This window comes from Maylandia zebra, linkage group LG4 (assembly GCF_041146795.1).
Source record: "Maylandia zebra isolate NMK-2024a linkage group LG4, Mzebra_GT3a, whole genome shotgun sequence".
NCBI lineage: Eukaryota > Metazoa > Chordata > Actinopteri > Cichliformes > Cichlidae > Maylandia > Maylandia zebra.
In genome coordinates this window covers 26,650,466-26,670,721 of record NC_135170.1, presented here as the reverse complement: position 1 = coordinate 26,670,721, position 20,256 = coordinate 26,650,466, and the positions used below count along the sequence as shown (strand labels likewise).

The window sequence follows — 20,256 nt, the reverse complement described above, 5'->3', positions numbered from 1 at the left end:
AAAATTAACCATGTTTGCTGTTCATATGTCTTGTAATTGGGATGAAGTAAACATCTGTTGAGTAATTTAACATAAAATTGTTTGATAGTGTTAATTTGGAAAGCCAAAACTCTAGCGGGTCCACCAGACCCATGAACACTGGCTGAGTAACAAAAATACGAACACCACACAAGGGTTAAGCATTTGGTGACTCAGCTGGTGGTGGTATCACTCTGGACTAATGCTTAGTACTAGACATGCCTCATGGTAGATTCCTCATTCTCCATTAGTCTGCAGTCCTTGCAGTACTTTCCTTCAAATACATGTTGAGAGCTCTCAGCAGGGAAAGCTCCCATTTAAGCAGACACGTCTGATGCTGACAGTTTGTAATACACATAACTGTGGCAGGACAGATGTCTTGGAGCTCGTGCTTCAGCTTCCACTTGCTGTATGCGTCTTACTCAAAGCGTATGCAGAACAGAAACACGAACACCTGCTGAATATAAATAAATGCTGAATTTGGCAGATTGTTCTTTTTCAGTTCTACGCTTTAGGCAATGCGAGGCAAATTTTTATTTGTATTGTATATGTCGTACATAAAGGCAGTTAAAAGTGATTTGCACAATGCAATGAAACAACAGACCATATAAAAACAGCATAATAATAATAAAATGCAAATTAAAAGAATATAACCCTATTTAAATGCAAAGCACAAGAAAGTGAAATAAAATAACTCCACACCAGTTCAATAAAAGCGAGTGTAAATCAGAACTTATAGCATGAGTAAAAGTGTCATCATTACTTTAAAGCTGTGGCCTCAGTTGGAGCAAAGCTCAGAGTGAAACTTGCAGAATTTTAGCAGTGAGAAGCATAAAGGCTAAAAGACATTTCACCATGTTTAGTCTGAACTCTGTAAACCACAAGTTGACCAGTTCCTGCAGATCTAACACTATGATATGACCCTGAGTTAAAGTGCATATTCAGCTGAAAGCAAGTACTATGATCTAAGAATCTAAGTAATACTCTCATCTTGGGGTTTGTCAGTAGCAACAGCTTTGTCAACTGCATATGTTTAATGTCTCATGGTCTTATCGTGGAGGTCAGTAATTATCACTGCTTTACTGCAAGACAAAAAGCATGAATGGGCTTTTCTAAATGTAACAGTGTCCAACTTCAGCTATGATTTAAATGCCAGAATTATGATTTAGCTATGGTTTTCATCTGTCCAGTTAAAATTACATCATCAGTGATTCAGAGGAGGTCCTTTCAGATTCATAATTGGATAGACTATCTACACATCCCCACTTTAGTGTGATCCAAGCCATGTGGGCCCTGTTTTGGCTAGACAGAAACAATTTTCCAGCATATGTAGAAGTCTCCTGTGCGGCACCAAGAAGCAATAACATCAGGCTATTAAGACTCAATCAAAAATCAGGTGGTATGTCATTAAAAATTTTCTGAGAGCTGAGTCAGTGCTATAATGTGAGCTGAAAGCTGCCAGAGATGCCATTCGCAGAAAATGAATGGTTAGCTTTGAAAGTATTTTCTCAGTAACGTCAAAAAGAGTTTGCTTTTTGTTTTGTTTTTTAGAAAGGCTACTTGGAATTGACTCATCCTTGTTTCTGTTTTCATTTGGAGCCTGACAGTTGTAGTTTTCAGGAAGAAAAATAAGGAGCCATGTTTACTATATGCAACAAAATCTACCGCCAAGTGGGATTTGTTTCTTTTTTTTAAAAGTATCAACTAGCATGTTTCCATTAAAGATACTGGACAGAGTCAAGTGCCAAGTTGTAGAGACTGTTTCTCTTTGTAGATGTCATAGCCAATCTGAAGTTTACTTCCCTGTGACTTTACACATTGTCTCTTCTGATCTCTTGTAGCATATCCCCATTGTGTTTGCAGTTAACAGCTCTATACTTAAGAGGTGCCATTTTGAAAGCCCTAAGAGTTTTTATAAATTCAAAATAAGATTGGACTTTGTGTTTAATGATTCTGAAAAAGCTTTAATGAGTAAAGCTCTGGTATGATCATTTATGCATTTGTGTTTTGACAGTTTTAAGAGTAACGGCAAATAACAGGCAGTCATGCACCAAAGAGAAAGCAGATGTGTGGAAACAAAGAGGCATGAGTGTTTTGGAAGGAAAGCCCCTGTGACCATGAGCGTGAGCCCTGAGACTGGTATCAATGAAATTCTCCATATGAATTTCAAAAGCAACCCCTTAAAATAAAAGCATTACAAGTACATATCACTGATAGTGTTGTGGAATAGTAAAAAATGAGTGAAAACCAGGTAACACGTAGACCCACTGATGGAGTCATCAGTCTATTTCAGGCTTTAATAAAATAGCTTGTGGAAAATTGTTTATTAGATTCTGAATTATTCATTTAAAGTTTATAAAATTAAACAGTCAAAAATGTACAATAACTAAACAAAATGAAATACAGTATCCCTCAACCATACACAAACTGTTAATACTCACTGTGATATATGCAAACCATTAACTCTTGACAAACATGAAGTTTTTGCCCATAAAATTCATTACTGTGTTAACATCACATATAAGAGGATAGCAGTGTGCTTTTATTATGAAAAGGTTGCAAATATCTCTCTTAATAGAGGCAAGAAACACATTACTGGCTCCCCTTAATATATGGTTGCCATTGTAGCAAAGCGATGACTTGTAGTCAAATGGATTTCCACATAGTCCCCGTCAGCAAATCAGCATATCTGAGACTATGAAAAGGACTGCCAGTATGCTTGGCGTAGGCTCTGAAACTTTTTAATTAGGGACTCAAAATCTGGCCGTTCTGAAGGATCTGCACTCCAACACCGCTCCATTAATATCTTCACCTGTTCAAAAAACAAGTAATCATGAAAAAAACCTATACCATTCATAATGCCAAAAAGTACTGAACTTGATTTATGGGCTTCTGAGCTTACCTCATGTGGGCTGTCCTTAGGGCAAGGCAATCGCAACCCTTGTTCCAACAGTTTTATCAGTATCACCACAGTCATCTGTCCTTGAGCTTCCTTCATCATTTCAAAGAACTTCTGCAAAAGATACATAAGAACAGATTGTGTAATTCACACAGAGATTGATCGATAAGGCCGGTTCAGTAAAGAAATACTTGAAAAAGAGGCCGGTGATGACATACATCTGGAGGGCTTTGGCGACGGTCACAGCGGGTCAGGATCTCATACAGTGTAACTCCAAAGGACCAAACATCAGAGGAGAAGGAAAATTTACTCTCTTTCAAGCACTCGATGGCATACCTACAAAATTTTTAAAAATGTAATTTAGAGGACAAAGTCACACAACAACACAATGAGTGACAAGTCTAAGTGCGTAAACTGACCAGAACACTGGACTGTCTCCATCCTCACGGACACGGTAGTAGATCTCACCCTCAGGGATGTACTTCGTCAGGCCAAAGTCTCCAATCTTTACCAGACTGTCATTTTCCACCAAGACATTACGGGCAGCCAGATCGCGATGGACGTATCGCTTTGAGTGCAAGTAATTCATCCCCTTAAAAGAAAATAACAGGAATAAAAAGATGGATGCCATTTTTATTTCAAAAACAGCTGCTATTTTAACCACGGTAAAAAGCAAAAAAACGTGTCCCTACGGAGAGTAACTCCTTCATGCCTGTCAATCAGTCTGCAACAGCAATTCAGATAAAAACAGGTCAGAAAAGCTATTTTTACAGATCTGTGTGTGGTGATCACTGAAATCTTCTTCTAGCAATATTAAGGATTAAATTTATGGCTCTGAGCAAGCAATCTAATTATCTATTAAATATGCTGCCATTAAAATTGAGCATGTGCATTACTCCTGTGGTAAAGAATCATTAGATGAATATTTTCCATTAAACACCATCACCAGGTCTAAATGTCAGTTTATCCAATACTTTCATCTACAACCAGAAACCTGCAAAGCAAATTGCATTTCCCGCAGACTCAACTGTATCTTTGTTTGCTGACAACTTTGCATGCCATAACAGAGACCATTAATGTGATAACTATGCCTCCACACCCATCTACACCCTAGAACCGTCGCTGAAACATGTTAGATCAAAATAATTTCACAAAAGAGCCTCGCAGAGCCCTGTTCTTAATCTTCTGCAATATTTTACACTTTTTAAAAAATCAAGCTTCCCATCAAGAGCCCTTAATCAAAACTAATATTACTTTATTATCAACAATAAATTCAATCAGAAATTGGCTATTTTTTCCAAGGCTGCTATGAAATTATGGTTCTGGGTGTTGAATGATTATTTCCTGGAGGACATTTCCCAGGTTACTGAGAGAAAACACAGCATAACATAATGCCAATGCAATCAAACTACTTATTTCAGACAGAATGAATTAATGACAAAACACACACACAAAAACAGAGTGCTGTAAAATGGAATTAAAGCTTAATGTGATGGATTATCTCCTTCAGGCTGTTACACTGTATGCTGCACAAAAGCAAACAGAAAAACAGAGACTCTCTTCAGAACAGAGAAGAATACAAGCTGACATCTCAGCAGTTTTCACACCAGAAAATATGAAAGTTTAGCTGAAGCTAGGAGCGGAAGTCACGACCACTCAAGTAAAAGCAGACCAGCTCAGATTCAAGGCCAAAAGGGTCTAGACATTTAAAAAAAAAAAAAAACAGTAACAAGTGTAATAATAATAAAAAAAGTCATGTTAATTTATGAAAAAAGAAGTATGTACAGTAACTCATTCAAATGTTGGGCTGTACGGATAGACACATATGGTGTTTACAAGTAATACAGCGCTAGCACAAAATATTAAACCACCACAACTCACCTGACAGATCTGCTGAGCAAACATGAGACAATGAGACAGCGGAAGGTTACGTTTGGGGAGGTAGTCTTTCAGACTCCCCAGAGGAAGGTACTCCATTATTAGTTGGACGACTTGCCCTCCTGTCAATGGACAATGCAAAAGTGAATTTATCTTCCTGACAAGAAAACCTGTTCTTATTCTGGTGCTTTGCTGTGCTGCTCAGCATGCTGTGTGTTAAAAGCTCAAAATATTGACATACAACACAAACAGTGGTGCACTTCAAATGGATTTCCAATATTTACAGAAGAACAGCAGGGACCAAAAATCAATTTGCTGAATGATCCACTGAGCACCGCAGGTTACAAGAGCTGTACTGCACACTCATTTACACATGCAGACTCTGTTGACATATGGCTCAAACAGATATTTAAGCAGACAGAAAGGAAAGCGAGGACTCACCCAGTTCTGTGCAACAGCCCTTGTATTTCACAATGTTGCTGTGATAAAGAGATTTCAGGATTTCAATCTCCTTCATCCAGCCGTCAGAAATTTTGTCGTTTTCTTGCTTCAAAGACTTCACAGCCACCTGCTCTCCCTTCCCGTCATTGGCTGGGTCATACAAGTACAGAGTCACCTTTCCAAAGTGACCCTATAAACAGAAGAATGAGGAGATGATTACTCCAGCTAATACAACGAAAAGCAAACTACTGCTGTGTGGTACTAACCTCTCCTAAGATCCGCACTTGCTTCAGGTAGCGTTTATGGAACACAGTGGGGTCTGTGTTAGCTGAAGCTTCACTGGAAGGCATAACAGACTGAATGACAAAACCTGGATGAAGAAACACACACTTGTTTATTGAATGAACTGCAACAGAGTTTTAAAAAAGGAGATAAAGTAATCGAGCAAACACTGACCTTTCCTCATGAGTTCTATGAGTTCTCTGTGCACCTTGCGGAATGACGGCCTCTCCTCAGGCTCATAGGTCAAACACATGTTGATGAACCTGGCCAACTCTGGGGAAGATGGTTCAGCTAAGTGGCCCTTTTGCTGATAAAAGCGCTCTTTCTGGTTGGGGTGGGGAGACTCAAGTGTTAAGATTACAATTCAGAAGAATAATATGTGATGTGATACTTTGGGTTGTTGAAAGAGGAGTAAAAGCCCGAGCTGTAGCACATGCCTACCTCGGACAATGTGTTGAAGTTGAAGGGAAGATCACCGTTGTTGTAGATCTCAAGCATCGTTACGCCAAAGCTCCACTGGTCAGCATGGCTGCCTATGTTTGAACCACTGTCAATGCACTCAGGGGCAATCCATGGGATACGTTCCAGGCGCTCTGCATGGCACAAAATAATAACACAAGTTAGTGTAGGATATTTATTCTGGCTTATCTGAAGGAGAACTCCTCCTAACTGAACTAAATAGATGGTGACAAACACAGAAGCATCTATAAAGTTGGTATTCAACATCAGCAAGTGCAAAACAAATAACGAAGAGTTTTGTTTTACTTTCGTGCAACTCTCATCTCGACTTTTTATTTTTGACACACTTGAACAACATATTTTAAACCAAACCTGCAAGACAGCAGGAAATGGTTCACGAGAAGAGATTAGAGATTTCCTGTTTCTAAATCTGATTGCAAAGTACATAAATTAGAACACTCTTGAAGCTGACCGTGTATAGAGACACATAACACATAAACTGAAGCGAGGTGGTGGTACGGACCTTCCCGTGAAAGAACACTCAGAGCAATTCCTGGGTCACTCAGCTTGATGAAAGGAGTAGTGTTAGGTTCTAGACCATTTTTCACCAAAAGGATGTTCTTGGCACAGACATTTCCATGAACCAACCCGTTGGTTTCCTAGAATAAGGAAAATAGCACCGTTGGTCAAGCAGAGTGTTCTTAAAAATAACACAAACTGTTACTGCTATTAGTCAATAGGCAAAAAAATTACTTGGAGCACTTATCTTACACTTTGCTGTGATATGACATTTACTTCACTTCCTGCCTGATAGCAGCATCTCAAAATCAAAACATGGCATGCAGTAAGAAAGAACTACTACTTGTTTCTTTTGTTCAATCATTTTACACATGGGTCTGCAGCAGCTTATTTCTTAGAGTAACACTGGATAAAAAACTTCACTGAAATCAATTAGATTTACTGAAATATAATCAGTGTCAAAAATAAGGATTAGAACGCACAAGATAGTCGAGGGCACTGGCAAGCTGTTTTGCAACAATGAATTTCCACCCAGCAGACACATTCTTTTCTCTGCGAAGGAAGACATCCAAAGGCCCGAAATCCACAAATTCCTCCACCATGATGTCTGCAAAGACAGGAACAAGTCTGAGAGGTTTGGTTCATGATATACGCACGAGCAAAACGTAAAAATAGAACATGGTTAGGGTGATTTTGCATATGCAACATGGTTTTCTTAGTACTAAAATCAGAAATTTGACTGTATACACTGATGTGTGTGATGGGGAAATAACAATGAGGAAGTGAGGATGAACAGTGCTACGTCTCTTACTTTCAGATCCTTTGACAGACACGCCATATACAAACACCAGGTGACGGTGGGATACCTGGCACATGAGACTTGCGGTTTCGAAAAACAACTAAGAGGAGTGAAAACGTAAACGTCAGAACAGACAAGATCATAACAACCGTTTACATTCAGCATAGTAAAGTGTCATTTTTTGAGTGAGTTTCAAACAGCTTACCAGAGCAATATCTTCATGGGTTTGGTCCAGAATCTTAAGAACGACTCGGTGGCCTCGGTGAGAGTTGTTGTTGAACTCGTCATTATCACTTTCCTCTCTTTCCTGCGTTAACAGCCGTCCTGAGTAGATGTTAGTTCTGGTGCCGCGACCCAAATGCTGCTCCTGCTCCAAAATAAAACACCCGTACAGTCAGCTACAGGACAGAGGACAACTAATCCTCTATGACTATGAAGGTGGCGAGTGGACATTGTCACCTGTTTGATATCTTTGTCCTTGATTTGGGGGAACATTAGACGGGTCTTGTAGGTTTGGGATAAGGGCTCGGCGTGAACATCGCATTCATTGTGTCTCCTCACCAGAAGGTTGGATAGCTCTGCACCACACACAGCAGAACAGACACAGTCAATTCTGATTAAAAACCTAAATATCACCTAAATTCCTAAACAGGGATACGAGTACCCCAATTAGTAAGTAGGAACATTAGCGCAACTATTACAGTTAATTTTAAAAACTGAGTAGAGGTGAACAAGGCTGAATTCAAAGGGGGCTTCAACAGGACTCTAGAGGCATAATATTGGATACATGAGCAAAACAAGGAACACAAACCTCCTGATTTTGGCGAACAGCATTTTTTGACAGTAAAGCTGTCCGAACCAGACTTGAGGACAAACGACTTGAGGCTATCGGTGAGCTCCTTCATGCTGGGGAACTGTCGTTCCAAGCCCTCCAGACAGAGCATTGAATCCTTTACGTGAACACGAAACTGCTTGTGGCTTCGCGTTACACCATCCTGTATGCACAAAACACAGGTGCAGGGAAAGTATCGGGTTTATTTTTCGGCCATCATTACACTGCAACTACTTCCATATAAGAGGGTGGGTGTTGACTCACCTGATTCTTGATTAGAACAGCTAGGATGATGCAGTTATAGTCAACAACACTCCAACGAGCGAGGAATGTTCCCTCATCCTCTGCCTCCTTTTTCAGCTTAGACAGCACAAACTCATCACTGGAAAAACACACAGGAGTTATGACATAACACACCATGTTTCTTTATAGCCTTTTCTGTGTCTGAATGTGCATGTATATAAGGGTAGAAAACTCACTGCATAGGTCCATGCAGTAGATTTGCTTCACTCCACACTACCCTTGGGGGAGCCACTTCATGACAAAGATAGTGGTGGGCGTCTGCAGTCAGTCGGTAGTATCCATCTAGGAGGGAGACGAAGGAATGGGCCTCCTGGCTGGAGATCATCTGAACCTCCTACATACATATACAGAAACACCACTACCTTACAATCAGAGCTCCCACCTACTGACACATACAAATTCAAAACAGGATAAATTGCCCAAAGCAAAGTCAAAAACGAGAGGCTTTATAGTCAAACACATATAGAATCTAGGCAGAAATGTATAGTGTGTTGTCTATAAAAACATCCTCAAAAGACTGAGCAATTAGTTGAATGACTAAAAACACTTTATCCACTGGACTAATGCATTACAAAGACATTTACCAATTAAGTGAATGCACTGCAGCTTTTACATTAAAAAACAAACAAGTGGTCTCACCATACAGAGATTGTCTCGAGTGCTGATGCACACATTAGAATCAGTAATGGCTATGTGAGTTATTTCAGGGAACTCGCTGAAGAAGGTCCAGTCATTGGGTGTGTCTGCATCTGGTTGGCTGGAGTGCTGTTTTGGTTTTCTCATGTAGTTTATGTAGCCATTCCCCATGTAATTATTTGCCTGTGCCTGGGTAAAGAGATTGAACAAATTAAAAAAAAACCCCAAAAGGCCACTCAACCAACATATACAATATGCCAGCATCAGTGTCTATACAGACCCTTTGAGCAGACACCTTCCTCCACTGAATCCCTTCAGTACCGGACACCGATATTTCATGTGATATTGGGCCGCAGAAGTTGTCTTTTGAACCACACTGGGCGTGGGTGGTGCTGGAACACGAGCCACTTCGGTCATCTTCGTCCCTCAGATCCAGGCGGGTTACGGGGAAAGTCTCAGTGCCAAAACGCGGTGCCAAGTGCTCGAGTGTAGCGATGTACTTGTACATGATTTCCTCAGTGCACAGGTTGCCCCGATCCACTGTGTGCTGCTGGAAGGACCGCACAAAGTCTTTAAACACTCGCTGGATCCTGAGTTTAGTCAGGAAGTTGTCTCTGGAAATGTGTTTGGCGAAAGATCTTGGAACGCAGTCTAGAAAGCTGAAAAAAAAAGAGGTATAGTGATATTATCTGAACTTACTGATTAGATTGGATTAAAAAGACATTTGTTACAGTAGCAGAAAATAACATTAACAGTACAAGATATAAACATATTATAAGCCATTTAAGAATGAAAGCTTAAAACACTATTTGGAAGGAGGGATTGCGGTGTGATCAAGCCAAAGTATATACCTGACTTTTGAAGCTACATCTTGCAAAGTTGATTCCGTTTTAATTGCCTGGTATGAGAGGTGAAGCACAGCCATTCCCAAACTCTCATTTTTGAAGCGAGTCTGCTCCTCCTCTGTCTTGACGTATTCCATTTGTACCACTTCATTCACAAATTCATACTTAGCCTGATTTGGAAAAGATACTATATTATTGTCAAGACAGGAACATTATGAGTGTAAAAGCATGCCATTAAAAAAAAAACCCAAAACAACCTGGGAAAATAAATACTCCAGTGAAGTTGTGTCAAGTAAAGGGAAACCCCGTTTTGAACCAGATTTGGGAGGATAGCGGCACATCATGGGCTCGTTTTCATTCAGTCCATGCCAGTTCCGAAAGTAATACCTAAATACAAAAAGACTATATCAACATCCTCGCTGTATGTTATCTGTGTCACAAGTACAGTGTTAAACAAACACAGACTCACCTCATACAGTAGCGAAGTACAAGGCTCGGGTTTTCCTCTGCCTTAAATATGTGGTTTGGGCTGTACCAAAAGTGTCTTTCTGGGTTGTACAGCGCAAACAGTGAATGGCACAGAGCCGTTATCCCTGAGGAGGAAACACTGATGTTACACACTGTTGCCACTAGCAGGCTCAAATACCACATGAAAAGAGAAAACACTTTCATTTCTGGACTGTGCATTTGGTGGAGCCTTTTACCGATGGTCTCTGCTGCAGAGATACACAGCTGCTCCGCTGTGACCTCTCCTGTGGTGTGAGACAAATATTTCTTCCCATCTTTTGTCCAGAAAAGGTAGACATGGATGCCCTGATCCTTCGGAGGCTCACTCAGGCCTGAAAACGATCCTGAAGATCTGGACCTCCCTCCCATTACTGACACACACAGACAAACGGGAGTTTGACCACAGCTTTAAGAAAATCAGCTACATAAACGTGCTGTGGTATACATAAATACTAAACAAGAGTAAGTTTAAAGCTTCTTTAAAATAAAATGTATTGCTTTTATTATACATTTCTGTCTTTAAAAAAACAAAACAAACAAACCTCATAGCTTACCAAATAACAAAAAGAAAAGAAGAAAAATATGCTTTAACAAATATGACGTCAGAAAACCCGATCAATATGTCGATAGGCCTATCAGGGATTACACCTTATAACGTATTGTTTACATCACGTCAAGCTACTAACTATTCGAGGGCACCGATTAAACTATACGGAGACGCACAGTACAACAAAAGTTTGCTTTTTCCCCTTCTATCTGACGTTATATAAAAGCAAACTGACCGCGTTATCGCGAGGCCTAAATCAAGCCTCGTATGCACACCACAACAAGGAAATATATCAACAGCAAGTCGGAGCTGTAAACTTAGCAACCTGTGCGACAGTAAAATATCTTACCGTTTGACGAGCGTCTTCTAAAAGTTTCGCATTAAAAATAAAAAACATAAAAAAGACACCTCAGCACGTCAATATGATTGACAGTTAAAGCTTCATAGTTCTGCGAGCGTATTTCCCCCACCGCCGCCTACACTCTCGGGTTCTCGCGAACTGTGAGCAACGACGGCAACGCGCTGCTTCCCGAAACCAAGACGCAGGGCCACTCCTTCCGTCGCTAGCGTGCGGGTGCGCATTAGCACGTACCTTTCAAAATAAAACGTTAAACTGTTCCGCTTAATGTAAATCAAAGACAAAGAAAGGAACAAACTAACAAAGTAGAGGAAAGACTCTGAATAGATATATGCTTGTAATAATATCTGTCCTATGATATTATTACAAGCATACATCTATTATCTTACTTCTCCTTCCGCACAGCCAAAAATGTAAAGTAATAAATCTTTCTCCCAGACTCATAGTCCATAGATTAAGTCAATATTGTATTTTCTACCTGATTTCATTTGGGGGTTTTTTTTGTTTTGTTTTTTTTAAGCAGGGGCGTTTACAGGATTTGTTTTTTTCATTAGGGTGTCCCACAATGCAGGGAATTTCCATCTTTCTCAGTTCATTACACCTTAAATAAGATATAGAAAACTGTGTGTGTTGAAAGTGGTACTGCAATAAAATAGTTATTATTAGCTATTGTTATTACACCCACACCAATGACCAGGAGCTTTGGGTAGTGACTTAAAGGATGACATCACGGGGCCAAAATGAGCTTACTCTGCAGGGTGTCTGGGCTCTATGTCAGAGGTAGGCCCAGTCATTCAGGAGGGACTCTGAGTAAAGCTGTTGCTCCTCCACACCGCAAGGGGCCAGGTGTTCTGGACCTGCAAAAATATTATCACTCTATACCGGGCTTCAGTTTTACAGATGTTAACCTAAAAATGATTCCTATAACAATATTAAACAAACTCTTGTGCCACTTTTATACCATTAAAACATCCAATAACAACTCTGCATACCTTTTGGTGGCATAACCTATGCCTAACCATGTCTCATTTTTCCAAGTGCAATATCCTAATTGTTGATTTATGTTCTCATTAGACACACTTTGTTGATATGTTTAAGTCACTTGTTTTGCATTTTAACATGGGAACAATGTATATTTTAAAGTTTAATGTTTTGGAAAATCTTTCCCTGGAAACCTGGGATGAATATTTCCTTCACTGGCATCTCTCTAAGACTGAATCAAAAACATCCAAATAAACAAATCAACTTGTGCTTGCTAAAAGTATTGGTTTAGACCTAATTAGTCAGCTCTCATGTTTTGAAGGTGAAAATCACACATCAGATCATTTAGGATGCAGGTGTCAAACTCCAGGCCTTAAGGATCGCTGTCCTGCTTGTTTTCCAGCTAACCTGCCCTTGTAGCTTCTTATTGGCAAAACACACCTGATCCAGGTAATAGCAGCAGGTAGGGCAGGGATATCTCAAAAACAAGCAGGATGCTGGCCTTCGAGGACTGAAGTTTGACACCCACGATTTAGGAACATCATAATGGCATGCCTAAACTTCTTGATGTGGCATTAAAGCTTTCTTTGAAAGCTTGAACTACAGCTCTACACAAGACCTCAAAACACAACTGAAATAAAAGTCTATTAACTGATTTATTAAGTGTTTTAAGTTGAAAAACACTGTGCAACTATCTACCCATGTGTCTTGCGCAAAGTAAACATCTGCCAAAATAATTAACTTCTTTGTGATGGCCCCCCAGTCCTCCTGTGGCCATTACATCTGCTGCTCATCTGCTCATCAGAGGGGATCGACCCAAGTACCATAGTATTCATGCCAATGCTGGTATTAGCATCAGATCAAAACATACTGAATTTATCCACTAACTTCAGTATTTTTTGTTTTTTTTGGAAATAAAAAATATCCCTCCAACATACAGTATGAAATGTTTTATTTAAAGAACACATTTATAACAAGAAGCCGACATCTTAAATCACAGTGATTTAGTGGTCATTAAAATATGTTGAGAATTTGTGAACTGATGATGAGTCATCTAATAAGTCATAAGATATGACAAACTTCCCCCCCACCATATAAGTTGCATTTATAAGTTAAAGGTTTCAGTATTGGTATTGTTATAGGAAACCCTGTATTTACTTGGTATTGGATACCAAAATTTGCTGTATTGCACAGCACTTGTCATCACTGCCTTGGTTTCCTGCGTCGGGCTGCTGGGCTGAGGTCGGCACAAACTGAACTCACACACAAACTGAAATCAGCAGATTGTGCAGGAAGGAAAAAGCAAGTTTGTTTGATGTTTTTTTCTTTCAAGAATGCTGGATTTTTATTTTTATTTTGTTTTTCATATGTGATTTTAGTAAATAGGCTATAGTCAACAGGATTTATGATGGGGTTGTATATAAAATAAAGAACTGACTCATTTTGCAGGTATCTTTATGGCTCTCTCTTATTGGACCTATATTATAATCAATTCAGCCCTTTTTGCCCACTTTAACTATCTTTATAGAACTGTTATACCTGTGACAATTTCTGCTGCCTTCTTGGGCCGATCCTTTAGAAAAAGATATTATTAATGCAACTGAGGCTTTTTATTTGGATAAATAAAGGATATGTAAAGGTCACTTTACCAAAAACTAATTGCAGATTCTACTTTTTGACTGATGTAATTACATCATTATATACACCTGATGTAGTTACACCAGATGTAAATCAATACAAGCCTTCCAAGATGTTTGACTTCTGTTTAATCAGTCCAAAAAATATGGAAAAAAACCTACAAAACATTTTTATCATAAACTTTGATCTTCGCTGAGACAAGAGAGGCCTGCACTTCTTTGTGGGTTTGTGGGAATGACTATCACTGTTGTTCGCTGGAGTCCCAAAGCCTTATGGTTTTGTAACCCTTTCCAGATTGATATGTGTCAATGACTTCTTCTTCTTATCTGTTCTCAAGTTTCTTCACATCGTGGTATGACGTGTTGCTGTTTGTCAGACAGGTTCTATATAAGGGAGCTCTCAATTCAACAGGTCAGGGAGTAATGAAACTCAGCCCCCCCCCCAAAAATGCAGTTAATCACAATCAACTCATCATTTAACAAGAGCAGGCAATTTCGCTTTCACGGGGCCTAGTAGGTTTTTCCCTTAAAAAATGAAATCATTGTTTAAGAAATGCATTCTGTATTCATTCAAGTTATTTTTGCCCAAGCTTAAAATTAGCTTTCAATGAAAAATAAATATTTGTTGGGGTTAATAGTTTGCTCATATATCCATTGAGCAGTTTCATTTATTAATGTCCAAGACAGTCAAAAATGCCTTTTATAAGCCATTGCAATTAGTTTATTTGTAAAACAAGTTCTGACATCATGCAAAAGCCCAAGTACTAATCACCTTCAAAATGACAGCACAGAAAGTGAATGTAGATTCCAAACACGCCTAACTGGCACGCACTACTGTGCAAATTTCACTATTAGAACATATGATCTGTCAATTGCCCCCATAACGAAATGCTAAACCTGAGGAACTTTTAACTCCTTTTCGTCAGGCTGTAAATTAGTTACAGTATGTGCAGCCAGTGTGTCCTGAAATGAAAAGCTTTGTTTTTTAAAGTCGTGATAGTTGTAGTCATCGTCTTCATGTTTGTGACGTACTAAAAATGACAACAAAGTCATCAGGGTTAACACCACTACAGGTCTCATCTGCTTTTGAGTCACATGTTTGCCCTCTCTGATCTCACCCATACATTCAAAACAACCACAAACGCTTTGTCTCAAGGAGTGAACGTTTAGATTAGTAAGTTTGTAGAAAATGCAATTTGGGAAAATAATACACTGGCTGCTCAAGCCAAAAATCTCAAAGAAAAATTGGAATTTGAAAAGTACAAAATCATCATGACCAACACAAACAAAGCAGCCAACGCATGTCTGCGCTACGAATAACTCAAAGAACAAAACTTCAGTGAGATCCAAACAAATAAGACACACACACACACACACAAGCGGCAGTTTCTTTTCCAGGCAGCAGTTGTTCACGTAATGTTGCTGTGGAGTTAGGTGAACACTAATCCCTTAAATGTCAGCTAAATATTTTTGAGAAGTTGTGTCATTGGTTGGCAAACTAAACATACACATAGTGAAGTTGAAATACAGTGGGGTAACATTTGCCAAAAAAATAAAAACAAATCACAATTCAGATGTGGTCATTCCTTTTTGGCTTCTTCCTTCTCGTGTTGGATCTCTTCATAGGTGGGCTCGTCGTCTTTTTCGTCCCCTTTTTCTTCCCCGTCGTCTCCCTTGGCGTTGGGTACCCAGAGCCCAGAGTCTATGCACCTCTTCATGTGAGCCTTTGCCACCTAAATCATGTAGAACGAATCACATTTATGAACCGAGTAAAGCTAGGATGTTTAAAAAAAGATATACATACATTTTTACATTTATACAGACTCCGATGAGAAAAACTATAATCTAATCAAATCAATTTATTTATATAGCACTTTTCACATTATAAAAAAAGTGCTTCACAGTAATAAACCTGCACGACAACACCAAACAACCTACCGTTGGATCCATTTTGCTAATAACCTCTTGCAGCATTTGGATGTCCTTCTCATCAAAGCATTTCTGCATCTCCTGCAATTACCAATGCAATCTGTGAAACACGCCATTCAAGAGAACGAAAACAAAGGAATGTGCTCAATTATGCTGAAAACTTACAGTTGGAAGTGACTCATACACTTCAACGGGATCGAGCCCTCCAGGTCCAATGCGCTTCTGTCGTTCCTCTTCCTCATATTCCTTCATAGCCTTTTCTATCCGGATCTTCGCCCTTCCCCGAACGCGCTCCTTGAATGACTCCAGTTCATCATTGAAAGCTTCCTGGTACTGCTGATCTGCTGTCTGATAAGGCACATGTATGCACACGTATGCACACAATTAGTATGAGGGTTTCCCCATGTCAGAGACCGTTTACGGAAACTGTGCACTGTACACTGAGGACTAAATTTAGTTCCTGTACAACAGGTCTAGATGCAAAAAAACAAAAACAAAAACAAAAACCCCCAAAATAAAACCACTCCACAATCCCCTGGTGCACCAGACCGAAATTATTATTATGAACTAAAAAAAAAACAGCAACGAAAAAAACGGTTTAGTTAAGTAAACCTGCATTTGCATACATCTGTCAAGCTTTCAAAACAGAAGGATTATAGGTTAGACTGTGTTTCTGAAAACAAGGGGGATAACGACAGATCGGGATTCAACATTGTGAACTCAGAGGAATCTGTCAAAGGTTAGGAACCGGTTCTCTACATTTGCAGAGTTCAGGTGATGATCAATGTTACTGTTCTCCACTTCTTTTAATACAAAAATTTAGACAGAAAGAATTTTTTTGACTGGATTTTTTAATACATCTTCGACAATAAGCAAATCCCAGAAAGCTGAATCTGTTCATCTGGATGCAACTTTGCCAGCGGAAGAAATGTTTCATCACTAATAGACAAATTAACCACTCAGATGACCGATGAAGCGTTTGTCCCACAGAAAACTTTGAATCAAGATGAACAGAATCAACCTAAATCCATCCCTCTGTAAAACTTTAGTGAACAGTGAATACCTAACCTAGGCAAAGATAAACTAAAGCTAGTCGTCTGAGAACTTGCATTTTTCTGCCAAGTCTTTTTGGATATGTGGTTGTGACCATTGCCAGGTAAATCTCCAGTAAAGTGTAACCAAACTTTTTAACCTTAACTTCTCTAAGCTCCTGCCATAAGAACAGGAGCTTGGCTTGCATGCCACTGCAAAGTGTGGAAGAAAGAGCTCTCTGCCTGACTTGCTAACAAACTCAGAAAGACAAATAAAACAGACGTGGTGAGGTAAAACGTTCACGGAAACATTTATGCAAATAGGAAACAGTTTTCTTAAATACCTTGGAACCAAACCATGCCAATGCCATCATCTTTAATAATTTAGCCTTGAGCTCAATTTAATACCAGGTCTCTGAACTCCACCCCATATTTAGGTCACTGAATAAGTTATAAGATCCAAATCCAAATTGCAATGCCTGTACTGATGCTCCCAAACCTTTACTCTGACATTTACTTTCCATACAATAATAATTAAAAAGACTAAAACTAATAGAAGCTAAACTAAAACTAGTTACCTTAATCTTTGCAAAAAACTGGCGAAAGCATCCACGGGGGTCAACTTTGAGGCTTTTGGCAAGCTCCAGAATGAACTGCATGACGATGGTCTGATGAGCCACTTGCTCCATCAATGCGTGTTTCTGCAGGAGGAAGAAGCGTTTTTACAGCTTAATATTTAGATGGAGTATGGTCACGTGCAGAAGGAATTCATGACAAACAAGCTCTGTTTGTATTACTTACCTCCTCAACTTCAAGGTCGATGCACATGATCACCAGGTAGTTGGCGGTCTCTTCGCATACCAGATGAGGATGGTCAGAGAGGTACTTCTGGCTGTCATCCCAACGTCGCAACATGCCTGCAGTAACGAGAGTAATGAAGAAGCATCTCTACTCTCACCAGTACCTTGTAACGAGAGTAAATACTGATGCATGCGAGTGCTTACCGAAATGTTTGATCTCTTTCTCATATTTCTCCACGAATGTTTTGTGCTTTTGCTCCTTCTCTTCTTCGGTCTCTTCAGTTTCAGGTTTGACATTAACAATACTCTATGAAAAGGACAGTGGAAGAATGGACTCGTTAACGACAATGTCTCTGAGTTCTACAGAAAGAATGTCATTGCATACAAGTTAGAGATGTCAATATTAATAAACCCATATCTGAAAATTGCAAGAAAAGACTTCAATGTGTTACAAAGTCAAAGAATGAGAGTAGATGTAGACTTCTACATTGAATCTATACTGTAGGTATGTCGTAACAACAACAGTTGTATTGGCCTGTTTAGTACTGTCAATTCCTCCTCTGCATTTCTGGCTACTTTTTTTTAATACTTGCTCAATCTATCAGCAACTGTTTCACGGTTTTATTTGTTTCCATCATGGCTAACTCTGCATATAAAACACTGAGACAGGACCAGGTAATTAACACTACGCACAAGCATGAATGCTGGCGAGAGTATTGGATCCTTGTGGAGGTTACTTTGTAGGATCTGCAAAGATTCAACACAGAACTCTAAATCAACTGTAAATGTTGAAACAGAAAAGTCGACTCTGTATGTGTGCCCTTTCCCTATTTCCTTCAGTCTAATGTCTTCTCTTAAGTAACTGGTGATACTTCCAGCTTTGAGCCAAGGATCAGTGCAGGTGATGGCAGCTGATGCCACATCTGAAGTACCATGTCCTTTCACACATTTTATTCTAAAGCAGGACAGATGGGCACAGTGGCATACGAGTTGAATGGATGATAAAGCAAGGTGAACAAGGTGTTGAACTTTTGAGGGGATCTAATGGCTCTGTTGTGGGGGACATGTGGTGATCATGTTTTCGGCCAATTTTTCCCTTGGATGTCAGGCTCAAACAAACAATTGCAGAAGTTAAAAGATGAAATATGGAGAAAAGACAACAGTTTTGTTAGCGTTTGTTTTCCTGAAAATACTTTAGAAAAAAAAGAGTGTAATAAATGATGTGCGATGTAAAACCTGTAGTGCTTTTTAAGCTCCACTTACTCTACCTCACCTTGCTGAACCCATCCTTGCTGAGCGTGTCTACATTCCACGGCATCTTCTTCTCCTCCCGTTGGTAGTCTCCCACCTTTCTCTCCCAATCCCGTTCCTCTTTTTTCATTTTCTTCTCCTCAGCCTGGACTTTGCTCAACTCTGCTTTGGCATCCTCTGATGTTGAAATGGTTAGCTCCTTGATTTTCTTCTGTGTGTCTGCCAGCTTGCGTCTGCACTCGGACAGTCCCTTGTTTAGTTCTTCACCTTTCTTCTGAAATTCCTCCATCCGCTCCACACGAGCCTGAGGTCAAAATATAAAATCTTTACTACTTGTTTTTTTCTTTTTTCCAAATGTGGATTTAGTTGCAAAAAGTTAAACATTCCTATATTCATGTTAAAAGTGAACACAGAACCAAAGTAAACACACGAGGTCAGCTAACAGTTCAGGTCAAATATGCATCACTTTTACTTCATGTGTAGCATCTTAATTGTAACCATGCGTGGCTTGTTGGTATACCTGGTGTCTCCATCTGAAGAGACTGGGTGTGTCGATGTTTGGATGGATGTCATCCTCATCGTCCGACACCTCAATGTGGTCCCACACGCTGTAATCTATCCTGGACATCCTGACACCAAGACCCCAAAGCTAACACCGTTAGCTTACAATAGGCTTCAGCTAAGTTCGCGAGCTATGAGAAGCTAACAAGTTTGATTGAAACAAGGACAGACCGCAAGATCGCCGCACAGCGCAGAAATACGTATTTGTTTCTTTAGAAGAGCTTCTTGCTGTATTAGATGTAGACAAACTCAGATGAACATCCCTGAAGACAGCGGGCTAGAGAGTGCTACAGAATTCTAGAAAGAATTGGAGCTACAGATTTCCGTTTGACGTCATCGCGTCATTGCGTCAACAGGACGACGCCGGAAACACAAGAGTGCTGTTCCTTTCCTTGTACTTCGACTAGATAAATAAAATAAAATAAAGTAAAATAAAATAAATGACTCGCTGTAACTTCTCTTCAAAACATCATCTTTTTAAATTTGTCGGAACAAAAATGAAGTGTAAAGGTAAAGAATAATTATGTATTTGTTTAGTCTTAATATGTTATAATACCTAAAGTATAGAGACTTAAATAATTTAATTTAAAATGACTTCAATTAATGAAAAATAGGAACCCCACATCTTCTGATTGCCACAGGGAATCATCTGTCTCCATCTCATCCTATCCCTAACATCATCATCATCCATCTGCGTGTCCTTCTTCACTACATCTATTAAACTTCTATGTAGTCTTCCTCTT

General features: G+C 39.5%; 2 protein-coding genes across 2 annotated transcripts; both read right to left on the bottom strand.

Moving 5' to 3' along the window:
• Positions 1-2,277: 2,277 nt before the first annotated feature.
• tyk2 (tyrosine kinase 2) lies at positions 2,278-11,505 on the bottom strand. Its single transcript, XM_004552144.3, has 24 exons — positions 11,315-11,505; positions 10,616-10,789; positions 10,381-10,504; positions 10,169-10,298; positions 9,918-10,081; positions 9,347-9,725; positions 9,070-9,255; positions 8,607-8,764; positions 8,392-8,509; positions 8,107-8,290; positions 7,755-7,873; positions 7,501-7,662; positions 7,308-7,395; positions 6,979-7,103; positions 6,501-6,636; positions 5,960-6,111; positions 5,693-5,843; positions 5,503-5,606; positions 5,237-5,426; positions 4,799-4,917; positions 3,337-3,509; positions 3,136-3,253; positions 2,921-3,031; positions 2,278-2,830 (listed from the first exon to the last, which is right to left on the bottom strand). The coding sequence occupies exons 2-24, from the start codon at positions 10,785-10,787 to the stop codon at positions 2,714-2,716; spliced, it is 3,480 nt and encodes a 1,159-aa protein (XP_004552201.2). The 5' UTR covers positions 10,788-10,789; positions 11,315-11,505; the 3' UTR covers positions 2,278-2,713.
• Positions 11,506-13,239: 1,734 nt separating this feature from the next.
• Positions 13,240-19,850, bottom strand: LOC101468002 (cell division cycle 37, HSP90 cochaperone). Its single transcript, XM_004552143.2, has 8 exons — positions 19,473-19,850; positions 18,975-19,256; positions 17,906-18,008; positions 17,703-17,818; positions 17,480-17,602; positions 16,036-16,218; positions 15,880-15,951; positions 13,240-15,674 (listed from the first exon to the last, which is right to left on the bottom strand). The coding sequence occupies exons 1-8, from the start codon at positions 19,578-19,580 to the stop codon at positions 15,522-15,524; spliced, it is 1,140 nt and encodes a 379-aa protein (XP_004552200.1). The 5' UTR covers positions 19,581-19,850; the 3' UTR covers positions 13,240-15,521.
• Positions 19,851-20,256: the final 406 nt, after the last annotated feature.

Coding starts and splice junctions, on each gene's coding strand:
- LOC101468002 (XM_004552143.2), bottom strand. CDS start 19,580: ATGTCCAGGATAGATTACAGCGTGTGGGACCACATTGAGGTGTCGGAC. Junction 18,009..18,974: donor GCAAGGATGGGTTCAGCAAG/GTGAGGTAGAGT, acceptor TCCTTTTCATAG/AGTATTGTTAATGTCAAACC. Junction 15,952..16,035: donor TGTATGAGTCACTTCCAACT/GTAAGTTTTCAG, acceptor TGGTAATTGCAG/GAGATGCAGAAATGCTTTGA.
- tyk2 (XM_004552144.3), bottom strand. CDS start 10,787: ATGGGAGGGAGGTCCAGATCTTCAGGATCGTTTTCAGGCCTGAGTGAG. Junction 9,726..9,917: donor GATGTAGCTTCAAAAGTCAG/GTATATACTTTG, acceptor TTTTTTTTTCAG/CTTTCTAGACTGCGTTCCAA. Junction 8,765..9,069: donor CTCGAGACAATCTCTGTATG/GTGAGACCACTT, acceptor ATATGTATGTAG/GAGGTTCAGATGATCTCCAG.